Here is a 16,858-nt window from a genome sequence, read left to right on the forward strand (position 1 = left end):
TGAAAGTAACCAGCATGGTGCTCTTGGCTCTTTCTGGGCCCCTTCCCTTGGCCCCATGAGGGTCTCCAGTGCCAGATAAGTTGGGTTTGGTCCATCTCGTCCTTTGGTGGGGAAAGGAGGTTCACTCCACTGTCCCTAGCACCAGAGCCCCGTCCCCCTATCCAGGGTGCGGGGAGAGGGGGAAGCACTTGGTAGAAGTTGAGGAGGCTCACGTTTTTATCCCATGGGCCTGTTCCGCTCTGGCCCCAAACACGAGGTTTAAACTCGGTTGTCATTGAATTGCTCATTGAACCCCTTTGAGAACCCCTTTGATCCTCGCGAGACTGGCTCGCTGCCTAAGGGTGTCCTGCATCCCTTTGGATAGAGTCCTTAGGGCTCCCGGATACAGGGGTCTTTATATCCCAAGGGCGTCGGATGATTAAATAATTGACTTAAACTTCGCCCCCCAGCCACAGCCTGAAGGGCTGAAGCCAGCTCCTCCAGTCCCGCCCTCGGAACAATTAGGGAGCAATTAGGTGCTAAACTGTGGTCTGGGTGTGATTCTCAGAAGGGTGAGGTGTCCCTGTGACCTGGAAGAGTCATACCCCCTCCCCACTACCATTTCTTCTTTACTTCTTTCTACTTTCTTTATCCCCTCCCCCCACCCCTGCCACCTCCTGGGGGCAGGGAGAGACGGAGCAGCCCGTCTGTCCTCTGGCTGTAGTTCCTCCGGGCTTAGAGATTGGCCCCGCCCCCGGTCACCAAGCGAGCTCGGGGCGGGGCTGCTCCTGGGGCCAATCCGGTGGGGCCAGCCTGGAGAGGGCCACGCCAGCGGAAAGGCGGCCCAAGGCTGGGAGGTGGCTGGACCTGCCTCGCTACTGGACGCTAGGGTCCCTCCTCTTCCGGCCCGTCCGCCGGGGCCCCAGCCTGGAATACGACCTTTTGGACCCTCTGGGTGGAGACTGCCTCTGCCTGGACTGTGGAAAGAGGCACCCCGCCATCTTGGAGGCTGCCTGGATCCAGCGCGATCTCCAACTGGCCAGGGACCTCAGCAAGTCCCCGCCCCACTGGGAGCTGAGGGCTCCCCGTGTGAACCTGGAGGAGGAAGGTGGATGATGACTTTTTGAGATGTTTTTAATTCTGGCTTTGTGAGGGGAGCTTTTTGTGTTCCAGTGTGACCTCCCCACCAGCGCCACCAAGTGCTGCGACCTGGACAGAGTCCTGGGCTCCCAGGCCATTCCTGGCCACCTCCCATCTCTGGGACGTCAAAGAATAGCTCAGTCTTTTCTGCCTCATCTGGGGTGGATGACCCTTCGGGTGTGAGGTGAACTCTCAGGATGTGCAGAAGTGCCAGGGAAGTGGAGGCTGTAAGAATTGTCATTAACTTCCCCATCCTGACCTGTGCTGGCCCGACTTTGCCCTGACAAGACGAGTGGATCTGGCCCTTATTCTCTCCTGAGCTCAGCCGGCCTGCTCCCCTAGCTTCTGTTCTGTGCCCATCAGCTCTATGGCAAGAACCAACTTAAAGAATCTTTCTTGCTCTCCTAAACCTCTCCAGGAATTCCCGGTGAATAGAAGGTGAATGGCTTGGGCCCCTCAGAACATGTCACAGGTAAGGGAGCAGGGTTCCCCCATGCGAGTGCGCCTGCCCAGCTCCTCAGCTGGCCGGGTCTGGCCCAGCTGCCTCTGAGGAAGCTCTCGGCAGCTGGCCTGGCTCCTGGGTATTTTTAGGTACAGATCCAGCCCCTGCACCACCACTGGAGCTGGGTCCAGCCGAAACACGCTCCAGGCTGGGTGGGGCTGGGGTGCTGCCAGCCCCTTGGCCAGGCAGGGGGTGGGCAGGCGGTCTGGGGCCAGCGTCAGCTGTTGTGCCTTGCCGCAGGCTGGCCCGGGAAGTCTCGCTCTTCCTCTCCTCCTCCCCCTGCCCCTCGGTATTGTGGAAGCCATTTGATCTGCCTCAGTTGGGACTGTAGCCCTGTTTCTCAGGTGGAGAAAATAGAAACCGAGGTCTGAGGATTTTGAGGAAAGTCAGGAGGTGTGATTAACTCCCAGGTGACAGTCTGCTCAGAGTGGGATGACCCTCCTAAGCGCATTCTGCCCCTAGCCCCTCCTCTCCTTCCCTTCCTGTCTCTCCCCAGGCTTCAGGGGCCCTGATTCAGGGTCAGGTCCAGGGCTGGCTGCAAAGGTAAGTGGTCTTCCCCTCACTCAAAGGCTTCTTCCAGCCTCCGTCTCCCCGAGTGATAGTAACCTGGTCCTTTCCTGCCAGCCTCAAGCTGCCACTGTGGAAAGATGACCCCCAGTCCTGCCTCACCAGCCAATCCCAGCTCCTCCCTGGTCACGAGAGAGCTTGAGGGCCTGGCTTTGGCTGGGCTCCTGTTCTGTTCAGGAGTCTCCTGTCTGACACCACCCCCCGCCCCCCGCCCCGCCCCTTGAGCCTGGCAGCAAGGCCCTCCATGATCTAACCCCCGTTACCTCGACAACCATGTCTGGCCTCCCTCCTCACTCCCCAGGCACTGCAGAATCTGATGGGGTTTTCCAGCCACCGTTCATTTGTCCAGGGTACCCATCTTGCTCCCGTTGGTCTGCCCTCCCAACACTGCCAAGCTTAGGCTCAGCCTTCGCTGAGCCCTACAGGGGTCTGGTCTCTAAAGCGTTGACATCTCCCAGGCCCCTTAAAGAGACTGCTTCCCCTAAGACAGCTCCCTCCAGGCAGGAACACAATTGCCTCTCAATAAACTTGCGTGGTAAAAAAGGAATGAATGAGTTGCTGTAAATTTGGGGGGGGGGGGGGGCGGTGCTTGACCTAGCAGGTGGCTCTCTGACCGGCTGCCTAAAGCTTGGGACTTTCACATAATAGCGTGGAACTAGGGGGGGCCTTACCTCCTTTTCCCAGCTGTAGGCTTTTTTGTAAGCTCTCACGAGCGGTCGCTGCTGCCCTCTGGTGGTCAGACCTGCCTTGCATCCGCTGAGAACGGACGGGGCACTTAACAAAATTGCCAGGTTGGCAATTTCCTCCCTGAAGTAAAATTTACTTGGTCTTTACTGAGAACTTGGAAATTCAGAATCTTCCCGGGAATGGAATGGGGGTGGGGCAAGAAGATCCTGAGTCCTGCCTAGCCCTCTCTGAGGAACCTACCAGAGATCCTACCCCAGCTGGCTGGACCCCTCTCCCTCACTTAGCCATGCTTCAATGCCTGCTTGCCGCACACGGGCTCCAGGGGTCTCCTGCCTCTCCTGACCACTAGCCTGGCTTTTGGGAAGGACTGTTGCAGGGAGGGAAGGGTTGGGTAGTCTCAGCCAGCAGCCCCCGTGTTATCCTGCACATAGTGCTTAATAAATAGTTGTTTTAATCAAGGGGCGTGGGAGGATTGATGAGACTGCCTGGCTTGTGGCCTGAAGATATGTGGCTAATGGCTGGAGAGCGCTTAATCAAATCAAATTTAAGGGTGGGGTGGAAGTTATCAATGGGCCCAGCTTCTCACAACTAGATCTGTCCTAGCTTTCCCCATCCCTTCCTCGACGGTGTCTTCCTCGGTTCACGCCTCTGGCCCCTGCTAGAAAGGGGCTTCCGCCCGCGTGGTTTGGGGCCAACCCCCAAAGGAAATTGTTCCCGGAGTTCACCTGCCTTCCAAGCCGTCCGCCCCAAGATGACTGCCCGCCAGAGGGCGCCAGACGCCCACCTTGCGCTCTTAGGGAAGTGGGAGGGGTAGGTGAGGGGAACCGCTCTTCCCCACCCCCAACCTGCACCCACACTGGCGCCCGTAGGGCTGGGCTAGGTGGGCAGGCACGCCCCCTGTGCTAGCATCTTTCCTGGCTCGACCAACCTACCTAGTGGGGAAACTGAGGTCGGAAGCCGACTTGCCCCAGGCCACACAGCTGGGGCGGGGCAAAGCGAGGGGGCTTTTCCCAGAGCTGGAGGCCCAGTCTCCTGAACTCTGGTGCTGGGGCAACGGTCCGCCAATCAAAGAGTCTCTGTCAGATGGGGGAGGCCGAGTCGACCAATCAGCGGGGCCCTGCCAGAAGGCGGAGCCTGCCAATCAGGGGTGCCCAGCGAGGTACCGCGGAAACCATCGAATCTTGCCGGTGGGGGGCGCGCCGTGACGTGCAGGGGAGCAAGTGGGAGCCGCGCTTCAGGCTGAGCTCCTGTATCTCAGCTGCCTCAGTTTCTCTGGGAATGACAGGTGAACGCACCGGGCTAGGACCCTAACGAGAAGGAAGACAGGTTGGGAGGTGGGCCCGGGTGGCTGCCTGGCGGAGGCGATGCCTGCACAAAGTGGGAGGGGCTTCTCTAGCTCCGCCCCTGGATCCCGCCCCCGCCCCCGATCTCTCAGCCCCAGCGGTCTGTCCCGCGCGCTGTTGCCAGTGCCGCCGGCTCCCGGCTATGGACGCCCCCGGGGCCCCGGGCCCGGACCCGGGCAGGAAGGAGCTGAAGATTGTGATCGTGGGTGACGGCGGCTGCGGCAAGACATCATTGCTCATGGTGTACAGCCAGGGCTCCTTCCCTGAGGTGAGGCCCGCCGGGGGGGGGGGGGGGTGGTGAGGGTTAGGCTACGGGGGAAATGGGCTTGGGACCATCGGGGGCGACGGACGGCCTTCAGCCTGGACCCCGGCTCCCCGGCGTCCAGCGCGCGGAGAGGCAGCCGCCACCCCGGGGCTCTTCCTCGGGAATTCCAGAGCCCATCAGAGTGAGGGGAGGTGAGCTGGATGGGGAGAAGGCGGGCGGTGCAGCCGTACCCGGGCCTCCGTCGCACCCCTTAAGAACCAGCCCGACCCCTTCTCCGACAGCACTACGCCCCATCCGTGTTCGAGAAGTACACGGCCAGAGTGAATGTGGGCAGCAAGGAGGTGACCCTGAACCTATACGATACCGCTGGTGAGTGCGCCTGCGCGCCGAGGGTCCCGGGTGTCCAAAGGGTTTCCCCCGCCCGGGTATCCCCCTCCGGGCATTCCCCCCCACCCCCACCAGCCTCTTTGGGCCCTGACATCCTGTCACTCCTGAAGGCTGCGGAGGGGCGCTGGCAGGGTGGCCCTGGAAGCTCAGAGGGCCTCAGTCGCCCCTTTGAAAGGAGGGTCTTTGAATGACATGAGCTCCTCCGCCACCTTCCTAGCGCTGATATGCTGGGAACCCACGGCTTCGTTCCTCTCCTGTGGTTCTAGAAAACCGTGGGCATCACTTCTGCACCCCATGGTTCCAGGATTTCATGTGTTGCATGCTGTGGTCTCTTTAAGACTCTGTGGGCTGCAGGTTTGAGTCCACTGATGCTGGGATTCTGTGGGCTGAATTTCTGGGTCGGGTCTATAATATTCCATGCTACAGATCAGAGCCTGTGACTCCGGGATTCTGTGGTTGACAGTCCTGAGGCTCCAGGGTCCTGTGGATATTGATTCTGAGTTCCACACTTCTGGGATTCCATAGGCTACAATACACGGCTCTGGAATTCTGTGGTCTACAGTTCTGAGCCTGTGGTTCTAGGATTTTGTGGCTACAGTTTTCTGTGTCTTCCTGGTTCCCTACGAATAAACCAGGCACTGAGGAAGGAACAGAGCTATAGGGAACGTAAGTCCAAAATAAGGTTCTCTCTGCCACCTGCAGCTCCTAAAGCAAGTGGATTTATGCGAATCGAGTCAGATATTAGAGTCCCTGTTGTTGGGAGCTGCAGGGAGGGGGTGGGGGGTCTGCCCCCAAGGAGCTTGCATCCTGCCCTCAGTCCCCCTCTGGGCTCAGCCAACACTGGGGGACAAAGGTCAGGATCCCCGGATGGAACCTCACCCAACCTCTGTGACTCAGTGTTTAGTGATCTGCGTGGAACCATGTCATCAGGTGCCCTTTTCCCTGCCAGCCAAGCCTTGTATGTGTAAGGGGAAGTCTCCCCTGGCCCGGGACAGGACGGAGCCCAAACCCAGACATGCCCCACCCCAAGCCTGTCAATGGATCTCTCATGCCACCCTGGAGAGAATCAGAAAAGGGACTGTCTGGCCCCCAGACCCCTCCTCCGTTCCTGACTTCATCAGCCTTTACTGTATGGTGGCTCCCGCCCGTAGCGGCTTCTAAGGAGCCCCATCTTGTTGGATGAGGACCCCGAAGGGCTACCCCCAGGGCAGGGCTGTGCTTCCAGCCCTGTGAACTGAGAAAGCCAAAAGTTGTTGAGGAATTCCCAGGGACATAGCTCTAGGAGCAGTAAAAATCATGGTGTGGCTGGAACACTTTTAGTTTCACATGCTTCCTGTTGGGGACCCAGGGAGGGGCAGGTCCATTAGCCCCACTTTGTGGGTGGGGTGCTGGTGCAGCAGGAAGAGTCAGAGGGGAGTGGTCACTCCTCCTTCCTCTGCCCTCAGGGCCCCTGGGGTTCACTGTTCGTGGAAGCCTCCCCCATCAGACCCAACACAGGGACCACTTCTGGTCATCGTGGCCTTGCCCAGAGAAGGATGTTCAAAGAACATGTCAGGACAGATTGTGGTGTGGAGGTTCTGGAAGTTTCTGCTTGGTGTAAGGAAGGATTTGCGCTAACAGGTGCTGCGGGAGGGATGGCGGAGCTTCAGGCCCAGCCATCAGAGGCACCAGGGCGGCCACCAGGGCAACAACGATCTTCCTGCCACATGCTTTGGAATCAGACCTGGGCTTTGTTGACACTGGCTCCTCGGCTGTGTGTCATCGGGGACACCTGGACCTCAGGTTCCTCCTCTGTAATCAGGGCTAAAACAGTCTTGAGGAGTAAATTAGATCCATGTGATGTATAACACAGGGGCTGGCTCTTAGGAAGGGCTCACTAAGTGTTGTGAGTTTTTAAGCACCACCCCCTCACACCACCATCGTTCAGGCTCAGACCCAAACCCAACCTGTTCTGAATCCGTGGCCTGCAGAGATCTGTGCTGGCCCCCGCCCTGCCCTCCCAGCAAGGTTCTCCCAAGCAGCAGAAAAACAGAGCTGGGGTTTGAACCTCTCAGTGGAGTCCCGGGGGAGTAGAATGGCTTCAGAGTCAGCAGGACGGCCCAAGGAGGAACACTCAGGGAGAAAGAAACATGGGTGTTTCTTCAAGGGTGTCCTACCGTGACCCAGGAAGCCCTGTTGCGAGGAACATGAAGGAGAGACTGGGTCATTCCTCTTCTACACACCAAGTGCCCAGCACGGCGCTTATGGAATGAATGAAGAATAAATCTGAGGAGCGCCTGGGTGGATCAGTTGGTTAAGCGAGCCCCGAATCTGGCTCTTGTGCTGACAGCTTAGAGCTTGGAGCCTGCTTCAGATTCTGTGTCTCCCTCTCTCTCTGCCCCTCCACTGCTCGTGCTCTTTCTCTCTCTCTCAAAAATTTATAAGCATTGGAAAAAAAAAAAAGAATAGAAAGAATAAATCTGGATTCAGAGACACCCTTGGAGAAGGTCCTGTGTAATAAAGGCAGTGAGATCCTCTCTACCTGTGGGGTAGATGGATATCAAAAATAAACAGCAGAAAAGGGTGGCCAGGTGACCTACTAGAGAAAGATAGAGACTAAGGGGGTGAAGGGAATGACTATACTGGAGATGAGTCTAGTAAAAGTTATTGTAGAAGGTTCTGGAACCTGATGAGCTAAACCCTATGGTGGGGCGGTGGAGGGGAGTGCAGAGTAGCATCTTTGTGACCAACCACTGGTTGATCAGCCAGAACTGTGGGCTCAGGGTGGCCCCCGAGAGGCTGAATTTCTCCACACCCAGGACCTTGGCCACAGGGGAGGCCAGTCTGTGGGAGTCACGTGGGAGGCCAGTCTGGCTGTGCGTCTCCATCCTGCGGAAGCAGATACAGACACAGTGGCTTGAGGGTGGTTGAGGGGAGGTGGAGCTCTTAGTGCTGACAGGTGAGGGGGAGGCGGGCTCCCCTGCCCCCACCCCCCACCCCGCCCTGACACTGTCAGAGGCAGGAAGCTGTGGTGTGGTCTGAAGTTTCCTGGACAGAAGGGAGGTGGGGACAAGGTGGGCTGTTAAGACACCAACTAGAGATGGAGCTGTGCGGGCCTTGGGGTGGGCCCCGGGGTGAGGGTGTCACAGAATGGAATGGGGGTTGCCCGGGGAGGTGGGGGGCTGTGGTCCCCTTCCCAGCCTGAGATGGCAACAATAGGAAAAGTTGGGGGCAAAGGAGTTGTGAGACAGGGAATCGGGGACAAGAGGGGTGTCTAGGGGCGAGGAGCCCTGGAGGCTTGAAGAGCTGAAGCCAAGGGCCAGTCAGAATGTGGCCTCAGCTCCAGGCTGGGGCTGCCCCGGCCCAGCTCCTCCTGCCTGGGGAGGAAGCACAGGTGGGCGGGCCCCAGTAGCAATACACGGGTTCCTCTTCTGGCAGCTTCCCCTTCTCATGCTGCCTGCGCCCCTCCCCTGACCGACGTCCTGGCTGGAGCTGGGAACCACCTGCTCTGGTAGGTCCAGAATATTTGGGGACCACTGTGGCCCAGTGACACCCTCTCTCCTCAACCGGGCTCCAGGCCTTAGCGATCCCTGCCCCTGTAGAGATGACTGACACAGCAAAGCTCCTTCCCACAAAGGAAATACCCTCGTGCTAGGCGAGAGCCTCACTTCCTCCCCACCCCACTGCACTGCCAGCTTCAGGAAGATGGGCCACTTCAAGGGGAGCTGGGGCCCAGAAGACCTTTCCTCTTCAGAAACAAATGCGTCCTTTTGCACGTGACTCCGTGCAAGCTCATCTGCAGAGGCCAGAGTGGAAGCCCGGTGTGCCTCTGGACAGGTGACTTGGCCCCTTTAAGCCCTGGCATCAGTGTGGGTAGATGGGGAGGGTATTAGTATCGCCTTGTGGCTGGAGGGCCCCCTAAAACTTGTGGGTCCAAAGATCCAGGGTTAGAACCCCTCGCCCAGCCCCCCCCCCCCCCCGCAGAAGTTTCTGGTTCAATAGTAACCAAAGTAACAGTCCTTCCCCTTTGTCCGACATTGCTCAGCCTCCCAGTCCTTTATTTCCAGTATCAGGGGCAGGGTTATCACCCCCTTTGCCAGATAAGGAAACTGAGGTCCAGGGAGGGAAGGCACCCGAGTCACGGAATGAGAGTCTGAGTGTAGCCTGGCTCTCCTGACTCATAGAGGAGAGGTGTCAGGACACTCCACACCTCCCGAGGGGACATGAGGCCAACAGCATGCGGGAGTCCATCGTTTGTTGGCCTGGTCCCCACGTGGAGGTCCACACTGAATCTTGGGAAAGTTGAGCCAGACACAGTCAAGCCAGGAAGGCAACCTGGAGGAGGGAGCTGGAAGCTGAGCTGGCTGCCCATCCCCTCCCAGAACCCCTCTCTCTTGAGATACCTGTGTTGGCAGTCTTTGCCTTATTTGGTCAGGCCTGGGGCTTGTAGGGTGAGGACAGCTCCCTACCCTCTCGAGTGGACTGAGAGAGGCACCCCCAGTAGTCTCACCTACGGTCCTCTGTCTTTTACACAGTGTCCCCTTAGCTGTGCGACCTTAAGGCAACTCGCTTCACCTCTCTGTGCTACACTTTCTTGCATCTCTAAAATGGGGATAACTACAGCCCTACCTTGTTGGCATCGTGATGAGGTAGTGTAGGCCACGGGCTTCAAATGAAGCCATGAGAGAGCACAACGAGCCTTCGTCATGAGTGAGCACTGCCGGGGTGTGTTGTTTCACAGGTCAGGAGACCATCTGTGAGGAAACAAGGTCCAGAGGTCAATTCCCAGTCGGGATCTTGGGGAAGGCTCCCTGAGAGAATTTTTGGCCATTTTCGAGCGGCGCGGCCGGCAGCTGACCTTGGAGTTAGGGACTGAGCTGGCTCTCCAGCTCACAGGGAACCTATGACCTTGCAAAAGGCCCCCCCGCCGTCAGCCACATGGGCTCCTAACAGGAAGAACTTTCTCCGCCCAGCTTACCTCCCAGGTGGCTGCTTAAATTAACACAGGTGATCGAGGTGAAACGCCCTTGCTGACAGCCGGGGAGATTATTGTTACACCTACTCACCCACTCATTCGTTCGTTCACTCACCACACGTTTATTGCGTGCGCCTGCATCCCAGGGGATGACAGAGATGGTCCCTGTCCTCAGGGGCAACCGTGCTCATGGTGGGGAGACAAAGCCAAACCCAAACCAAACGTCAGGTAGTGATACGTACTCAGAAGAATAATAAAGCCATGGTCGGGCGTGGGACAGACTGGGTCGGAGGCTTTGTCTCTGAGCAGTCAGGAAAGCTGCCCCCGAGGAGGTGACATTTCTGCAGAGACCTGAAGGAAAGGAGGGAGCAAGCCTTGCCGCTACCTGGGGAAGAACCTTCTAGAAACAGCAAGGGCAGAGGCCCCCAAAGGGGAGCAGGCTAGGTCTGGCTTCCTCCTTCAACCCACGGCTGCCCGACTTCTGCCCTCATCAGCTCTGCTGAAATCCTCACAGGCCGTAATTGCTAAACCCCCTGGCACGTCGCGGCCCTGGTCTCTGCTGCATCTGACAAGAGCTGAACAGCGTCAGCCAACAACCAGCCGGTCTTGACTGGACGCCTGCCGGGCGCCAGGGGTTATTTGCGAGGACAGACATGGTCCCTGCCCCCAGGGTGCTTACAGTCCATGGGGAGACAGGCAGTAAACCAGTCAGTGTCTGAGCACAGATTGTGGACACCCAGGGTGGGGGAGACTCTGTGTGGTGAGAGACGAGGGACGGCCTCTCTTGAGGGGCCAGCCAGTCAGGATGAGGGAAGCCGTTGGAGCACAAGAGGCCTGTTTTACAACTACTTGTCCACTCCGGCCCTATTTTTTTTTTTTAATGTTTATTTATTTTTGAGAGACAGAATGCAAGTGGGGGAGGGGCAGAAGAGAGGGAGACAAGGATCCGAAGCAGGCTCCAGGCTCTGAGCTGTCAGCATAGAACCCGACGTGGGGCTCGAACTCAGGAACCTCGAGATCATGACCTGAGCCAAAGTCGGACGCTTAACCGACTGAGCCATCCAGGTGCCCCTACTCCTGCCATATTTCTAACAGGGAATGGATATGTATGTTATGCCAGAATTAGGAAACATCATTAAATCATGGAGGACCAGAACCTATTTTTGCACAATGCAAAGCGGAATAGAGCCTTGCTGGTATCAGCAGAAGGAATGCTTGACCCAGAACTTGATAAACTGGGGTTGAGTCCTGCCTGGCTCACTGATGACCTCGGGCAGGTCACTTCTTTGAGCTCAGTGTACATGGGAGCATTCTTAACTTCTTGACTAGCATATCGGGTGGTGGCTGTAAGGATTTCTTAACTGTCCCTAGGCAAAAGCACTCTAAGAAGTGTCTAAAGCAGGGCGTCTGGGTGCCTCAGCGTGTTAAGCGTCTGACTCTTGATTTTGGCTCAGGTCATGATTTCACGGTTCATGAAGTTGAGCAGTGACAGTGCGGAGCCTGCTTGGGATTCTCTTTCTCCCTCTCTCTGCCCCTCCCCTGCACTGTCTCTCAAAATAAATAAAAAACATTAAAAAAAAAAAAAAAAGAAGTGGGGCACCTGGGTGGCTCGGTCAGTTGAGTATCCAACTTTGGCTCAGGTCATGATCTTGTGGTTCATGAGTTTGAGCCCCACATTGGGCTCGCTACTGTCAGCACAGAGCCCGCTTAGGATCCTCTATGCCCCTCTCTCTGCCCCTCCCCCGCTTGCCCTCTCTCAAAAATAAACATTAAAAATAATAATAATAAAAAGAATATAAAGCATAAGGGGGGTATCAATTTGAAGTAGAAGTAGAGAGGAGACAATTATCCTAGAAAAGGAAATAACGTGGACTGTCAGCCTGAATATTTTTAAATAATGCTAAAAAGAAAATGTGAAAAAAAAAATTTGAAAAGCATTCCAGGTGTGGGAAGACAGCAAGTACAAAGGCTCTGAGGCACCAGAGCTTGGTGGGTTTGGAAACAGTGGGAGGGGGAGGTGGGGGGAGGGAGATAAGGTCAGGGTCCGTGGGTGCAGGTCATGTGGACCCCTGGGAGATGTTTGGATTTAGTACAAAAGGCAATAGAGAGCTATTGAAGGTATATATTTTTTAAGTTTATTCATTTTGAGAGAGAGAGAGACAGAGTGAGCAGGGGAAGGGCAGGGAGAGAGAGAATCCCAAGCAGGCTCCGTGCAGACTCGGGACTGGGACTCACAAACTGTGAGAACGTGGCCTCAGCCAAGACCGAAAAGTTAGACACTTAACTGAGCCATGCAGGTGCCCCTATTGAAGATGTTTTTCCTTTGAGGGGAGAGAGGCAGGATTTCAGTCGCGTTTTAGATTCATCCAGCTGCTGGGTGGAGGGAGAGTGGATTGTTAAGAGGCAGCAGAAGATCATGGGCGACCAGCTGTGGCTCGGATGGTGCCATGCTATCCAACAGAACTTCTCTTCAGTGATACAGGTCCTGCACCTGAGCTGCCCATTTACGGCAGCCACTAGCCCTGTGTGGCGATGAATCACTTGAAATGTAGCTAGTGCAAGGGAGAACCTGAATTTTTAATGTTAATTAACTTAAATAGCCACATGGGGCTAGTGACTACCCTATGGGACAGCACAGGTCTAGAAGGACATGGACAAAGATTAGGAGAGGGGACAGTTTGGAGATGAGCTGAAGCAGCATCCTGGCCTGTTTCCCACCATCGTACGAGGATTTCTCCAGCTTTGTGGTGATAAGGACAGAAGAATCTGAGTCGGCCGGGCCCTGACAGTGTTGGGGGGACTCGGGCTGAATGGCTGCATGGAGTCCTCCTGGCGCAGCCACTGCCATAGCTGTGGCTGCCGTTCACCGCACGCCCTCAGGGGTCCTGGATTGAGGGAGAACCAGTGGGAAGGGAGAAGGTGGCAGTATCCTGGCAGCAGCTGGGGGGCGGGAGCAGGATGTGGTCTGTCCACCTTCAGTGGAAAGGCCAACTTTGGCAGGGAGGGAGCCAGAGGGTAGGCTGGCGCCTCGCCGGGGTAGGGGCAGGGGATTCCTGGGCCTCTGCGTCCCAAGTAATGGAAGGAGGTCACCTTTGTGCCTTTAAGAACGCTAGGGCATAGGGTGACCAAGTGCAGGGCATAACCCCGGGCCTGCTTCTGGACCACAGCAACCCCCCTACGGGACATCACCGGTGACACCTGAGTACAGCCTGTGGGTTTGGCTAGAGAACAGCGTCAGTGGTGGTTGCTCACGTTTGATACCTGTACTATGGGAGGTGATCTAGAATGTGCTCGTTCTTAGAAAATCCGCGGGGCACCGTCCTGGGGTGAAGAAGCAGGACGCCGGCCATCACTCTGGCGTGGCTCACGTGTTTACGTATAGAAAGGGCAAGTGGAGCAAAGTGTAAACACTCAGAGATCTGAGGGCGTTCTTGGCACCCTTTTTGCAACTTTTAAGTTTGAACTTGTCAATAGAAAAAATTACTAAAAACATTCAAAAGCCACACTCAGCCTTGGCCCCTGATTCAGTCTGCTGGGGGAGGGGTGTTCAGTCTCCCCACGTGAGTCTGAGTGTGGTGAGCTTGACAGCAGCTGTGCTGGTTGCCTGCCCGGCCCCACAGTGGCCTGGGCCCCACCAGCCCCTGAGCCTTCAGGGAGGGGAGGGATTCGGCCTCTCTCTCTCTAACCTGGGTGCCAGGGCAAGGGGGCAGCGGTAATGGTCACGGGCAAAATCGCTAGCAAGTTTCTCCAGAGCGCCCTGTAATCAGGCCATTCTGGGCACTGCATGGGTTTCGTCTCGTGTAACCTTTGCTACCGGGGGTTGCCACCTCTGTTTTGCAGACGAGGAAACTGAGGCCTTAGAGACAGAGTCACCAACCCCTTGCCCATCGGAGCCCAGACAGGGGAGTCAGGTGGACAAGGAAGTGGTGCCTCCCTGACCCCTACCTACCCTCCGGTTTCAGGGCAGGAAGATTATGACCGGCTGCGACCCCTGTCCTACCAGAACACCCACCTCGTGCTCATCTGCTATGACGTCATGAACCCCACCAGCTATGAAAACGTCCTCATCAAGGTGAGGCCCGTGACCAAGCCAGCCTACCTCAGGGGTGGGGACCACGGATCTGGCCTCAGCCCTGACGCCTGCCTTCTCCCTCCACAGTGGTTCCCTGAGGTCACACATTTCTGCCGTGGGACCCCCACGGTGCTCATTGGCTGCAAGACAGACCTGAGGAAGGACAAGGAGCAGCTGCGGAAGCTCAGGGCGGCCCAGCTGGAGCCCATCACCTACATGCAGGTCGGTAGGGGGTCTCCCCTCTCTCCCCCTCCATTTCCCTCCTCTCCGCCCTCTTCTTCCCTGCCTCCTTTAATCCTTATAATGCTGAGGCGTGTTCTGTTGGCATCCCCTATTTTGTGGGAGAGAAGTAGAGACCCAGAGAGGTTAAGTGGAGGTTAAGAGCCACACAGCTAACCTGCAGCGTATCACCAGGATCCTGCCCCACTCTGGCTCCGGAGTCTGGGTCCTTAACCACCATCCTGTCCTGTCTGCCAGAGGGGACTGGAGAGGCAGGCCTTGTTCAAAAGCAGGGTTCCCCTACCCACGAGAGTCACGGGCAAAACCAAACCCTGTGGCTTTCTGGGTGAGGCACGGGACGATAAAAGGAACACAAAGAACACTGGTAAGAAAGTTTAATAAAAAGAAGCATTAATAAAAGCAAATGTTAGAAGAGAGAGTTTTTACTCTCCTAGTAAGCCGTTTCCTTAGTTGTGCTCTGGAGAAGAGGAGAGAGGCAAGTAGGAAGCCCTTCGTGTCTGGAGGCCCCTAGCTCGGCAGAGGCCTGGCAGACACAGTTGTCGGGATCTGGCCCCCTCTCTGCCTGAAGGTGGACAGGACGCTTCTCTCAGCAGCTGCAGCCCTCAGGCCACACCAGACGGGCCTTTATGTCCCATCCACCCACACTGGTGGGGGCTGGGCCCGGGATAGGGAGAAGGGGGCTCCACACCAAGACCTCTGCCCTACCCCGGGGGGCCCCCCAGAGCCAGATCCAAGTCCCCAGATCCATGAGGGGGTGTCAGGAGGTGCCCCGTGCTCCAGGCCCCTCATCTAATGCCAGCCCTTCCTGCCCACCCAGGGTCAGAGCGCCTGCGAACAGATCCGAGCCGCCCTCTACCTAGAATGTTCTGCCAAGTTTCGGGAGAATGTGGAGGACGTTTTCCGAGAGGCCGCCAAGGTTGCCCTCAGTGCTCTGAAGAAAGCACAGCGGCAGAAACAACACCGGTTGTGCCTGCTGCTCTGACCCCTCTGGGTAGGGCACAAAGCCCTCAGGGCAAGACTGACAGGGGCCAGGCCACCAGCCCCGGATTATACCCCGAGATCCTGCCCCATCCCCAGCTTTCCAAGGGCACCTGGAGGTGGGTGTCTCCTTGTGTCTGGAGCCTCTGGTTAGACTCTTAGAACATTCTGGAGATCTCTTATTTCCCAGCTGTGGCTCTGACCATGAACTCACCTTTGGGTTCACACTGGAGCTGTGGCCCGCACGGAGGTGGGTGAGGGTGCTGGACTCAGTCCCTCTGTACCTGGAACCGGTGTATGTCCCCAGGACTCAGGAGTACGCGGCCTCCCCCCAGCCACGTGTATCCCCCTTTGCACACCCAATAGGTCCTCAAAACCTATGCTTAAAACAAAGAACTACATCTGGTACGTGGATAAGTGTGGATTCGTCGGCGTTCCACACGGCGCCCCCCCCCCCCCCCCAAGACCGCTGCTCCCATGTCACCCGCCTCCCTGGGCTCTGGAGATAGGCACGGCTGCACTCTCCAGCTCCTCACTTCCTTCCTCCAGGAGCTCGGGGACCACGATGGGATAGGGGCCTATCAGGACAACACAGGCACCAGCCCCGGACACGGGGGCCAACAGTGGCCCCGGCCCCCCCCACAGAGGACTCCAGTCTCAGCCTTTGGCTGGGCCACCAGGGGACAAGAAACTCTCTCAAAAAGCAAAAAGTACCCTGGACCACACATCCAACCTCTGCTCAGGGGCTCCTCACCTGCAACCCCCCAGTGCCAGGAACTTGAGATGAAAGTGACATTGGCTCCGAGTGACCTTGGGGAATTCACTCCTCTCTGTGGACTATCTCTCTATCTGCAAAAGGACGCCACTGGCTCATTTTAATAGTCATCAAGTTTCCTCTGTCCCTCACAGCCTCCACTTCTGCCAGGATGTGGAGTTCTGGAGCCGAGACCCCCGTGACCTCCTGTGAAAACACACTTAACCCCCAGCTGCAGATCCACCGAACCTCCTCCTGGAAGGTCTGCAGTCACTTCCGGGAGCTTTTAAACAAGTGCCCCAGGTGATTCTAATGCCCCACAGATTGAGAGCTGCTTGCTTCCCGAGTGAGCCAGGAGTCAGCCTTACTGAAAGCGGCATAACGGCTTCAGGTGCCTCCTGCCCTCCCCGGGATCTCCTGCCTCAGCCCCACTAAGCCTGAGCCTCTCTGAAGTCAACTGCTAGGGAAAGAGACTTCTGTATTCCACCCACCTCACACAGGTTCCCCAAGGCCCTGCCATGACCTGGGGAGTCAAGAGCGTCGTCAATCCAAGGCCTCATGGACAAATGATATAGGATGGAGGTCCACAAACCGTATAGTCTATGGACCAAATCTGGCAGCTGCCTGTTTTTGTAAATAAAGTTTTGTTGGGACACAGCCAAATGGGACACAGCATTTATGTATGCATTAGCTGCTTTTGCCCTACAACTGCAGGCTAAGGTAGTTGTAACAGATTATCTGGCCCTCAAATATTTACTTACCATCTGGCCCTTTACAGAAAAAGTTTACCGACTCCTAGTCTAGGGAAAACTCAAGTGCCTTAGGGCCAGATGGGAGGTGCAAACGAGTGAAACAGGACAGGTACAAAAGGGAGTGGTGGGTCTGTGGCATACTAGAAAGCAAGCACCCCATCCTAGGCAGGCAGCTCAGCCCAGCCAAGAACTGCCCTGTAGGAATGTTGACAGATCTTTCCATTTTTCTAGGGAAAGT

The 16,858-nt window shown here is 56.7% G+C and overlaps 1 protein-coding gene and 2 long non-coding RNA genes across 6 annotated transcripts; 2 read left to right on the forward strand and 1 right to left on the reverse strand.

Annotated features, from left to right (window-relative positions):
• The first annotated feature begins 792 nt into the window (after nt 1-792).
• Nucleotides 793-2,735, forward strand: LOC128776990 (uncharacterized). Its single transcript, XR_008422105.1, has 2 exons — nt 793-1,087; nt 1,538-2,735. It is a non-coding gene; the product is annotated as an uncharacterized LOC128776990 (long non-coding RNA).
• Nucleotides 2,736-3,306: 571 nt separating this feature from the next.
• LOC109277693 (uncharacterized) lies at nt 3,307-14,943 on the reverse strand. Of its 4 annotated transcripts, XR_008422102.1 has the most exons (5): nt 13,924-14,032; nt 10,067-10,175; nt 9,479-9,603; nt 6,918-7,042; nt 3,307-4,182 (listed from the first exon to the last, which is right to left on the reverse strand). It is a non-coding gene; the product is annotated as an uncharacterized LOC109277693 (long non-coding RNA). The 4 variants fall into 4 exon arrangements; XR_008422103.1 differs by lacking the exon at nt 13,924-14,032 and adding an exon at nt 14,294-14,943 and having other exon boundaries at nt 6,918-9,603; XR_008422101.1 differs by having other exon boundaries at nt 6,918-9,603.
• Nucleotides 4,180-16,525, forward strand: RHOF (ras homolog family member F, filopodia associated). Its single transcript, XM_019467547.2, has 5 exons — nt 4,180-4,486; nt 4,765-4,852; nt 13,787-13,896; nt 13,984-14,118; nt 14,954-16,525. Exons 1-5 carry the CDS (start codon nt 4,361-4,363, stop codon nt 15,116-15,118), a joined length of 624 nt encoding a protein of 207 aa, XP_019323092.1. The 5' UTR covers nt 4,180-4,360; the 3' UTR covers nt 15,119-16,525.
• The last annotated feature ends 333 nt before the right edge of the window (nt 16,526-16,858 follow it).

The sequence above is a fragment of the Panthera pardus genome, unplaced genomic scaffold (assembly GCF_024362965.1).
Source record: "Panthera pardus isolate Hobbes unplaced genomic scaffold, ASM2436296v1 HiC_scaffold_15, whole genome shotgun sequence".
Classification (NCBI taxonomy): Eukaryota; Metazoa; Chordata; class Mammalia; order Carnivora; family Felidae; genus Panthera; species Panthera pardus.

Coding starts and splice junctions, on each gene's coding strand:
- RHOF (XM_019467547.2), top strand. CDS start 4,361: ATGGACGCCCCCGGGGCCCCGGGCCCGGACCCGGGCAGGAAGGAGCTG. Junction 4,487..4,764: donor GCCAGGGCTCCTTCCCTGAG/GTGAGGCCCGCC, acceptor CTTCTCCGACAG/CACTACGCCCCATCCGTGTT. Junction 14,119..14,953: donor AGCCCATCACCTACATGCAG/GTCGGTAGGGGG, acceptor CTGCCCACCCAG/GGTCAGAGCGCCTGCGAACA.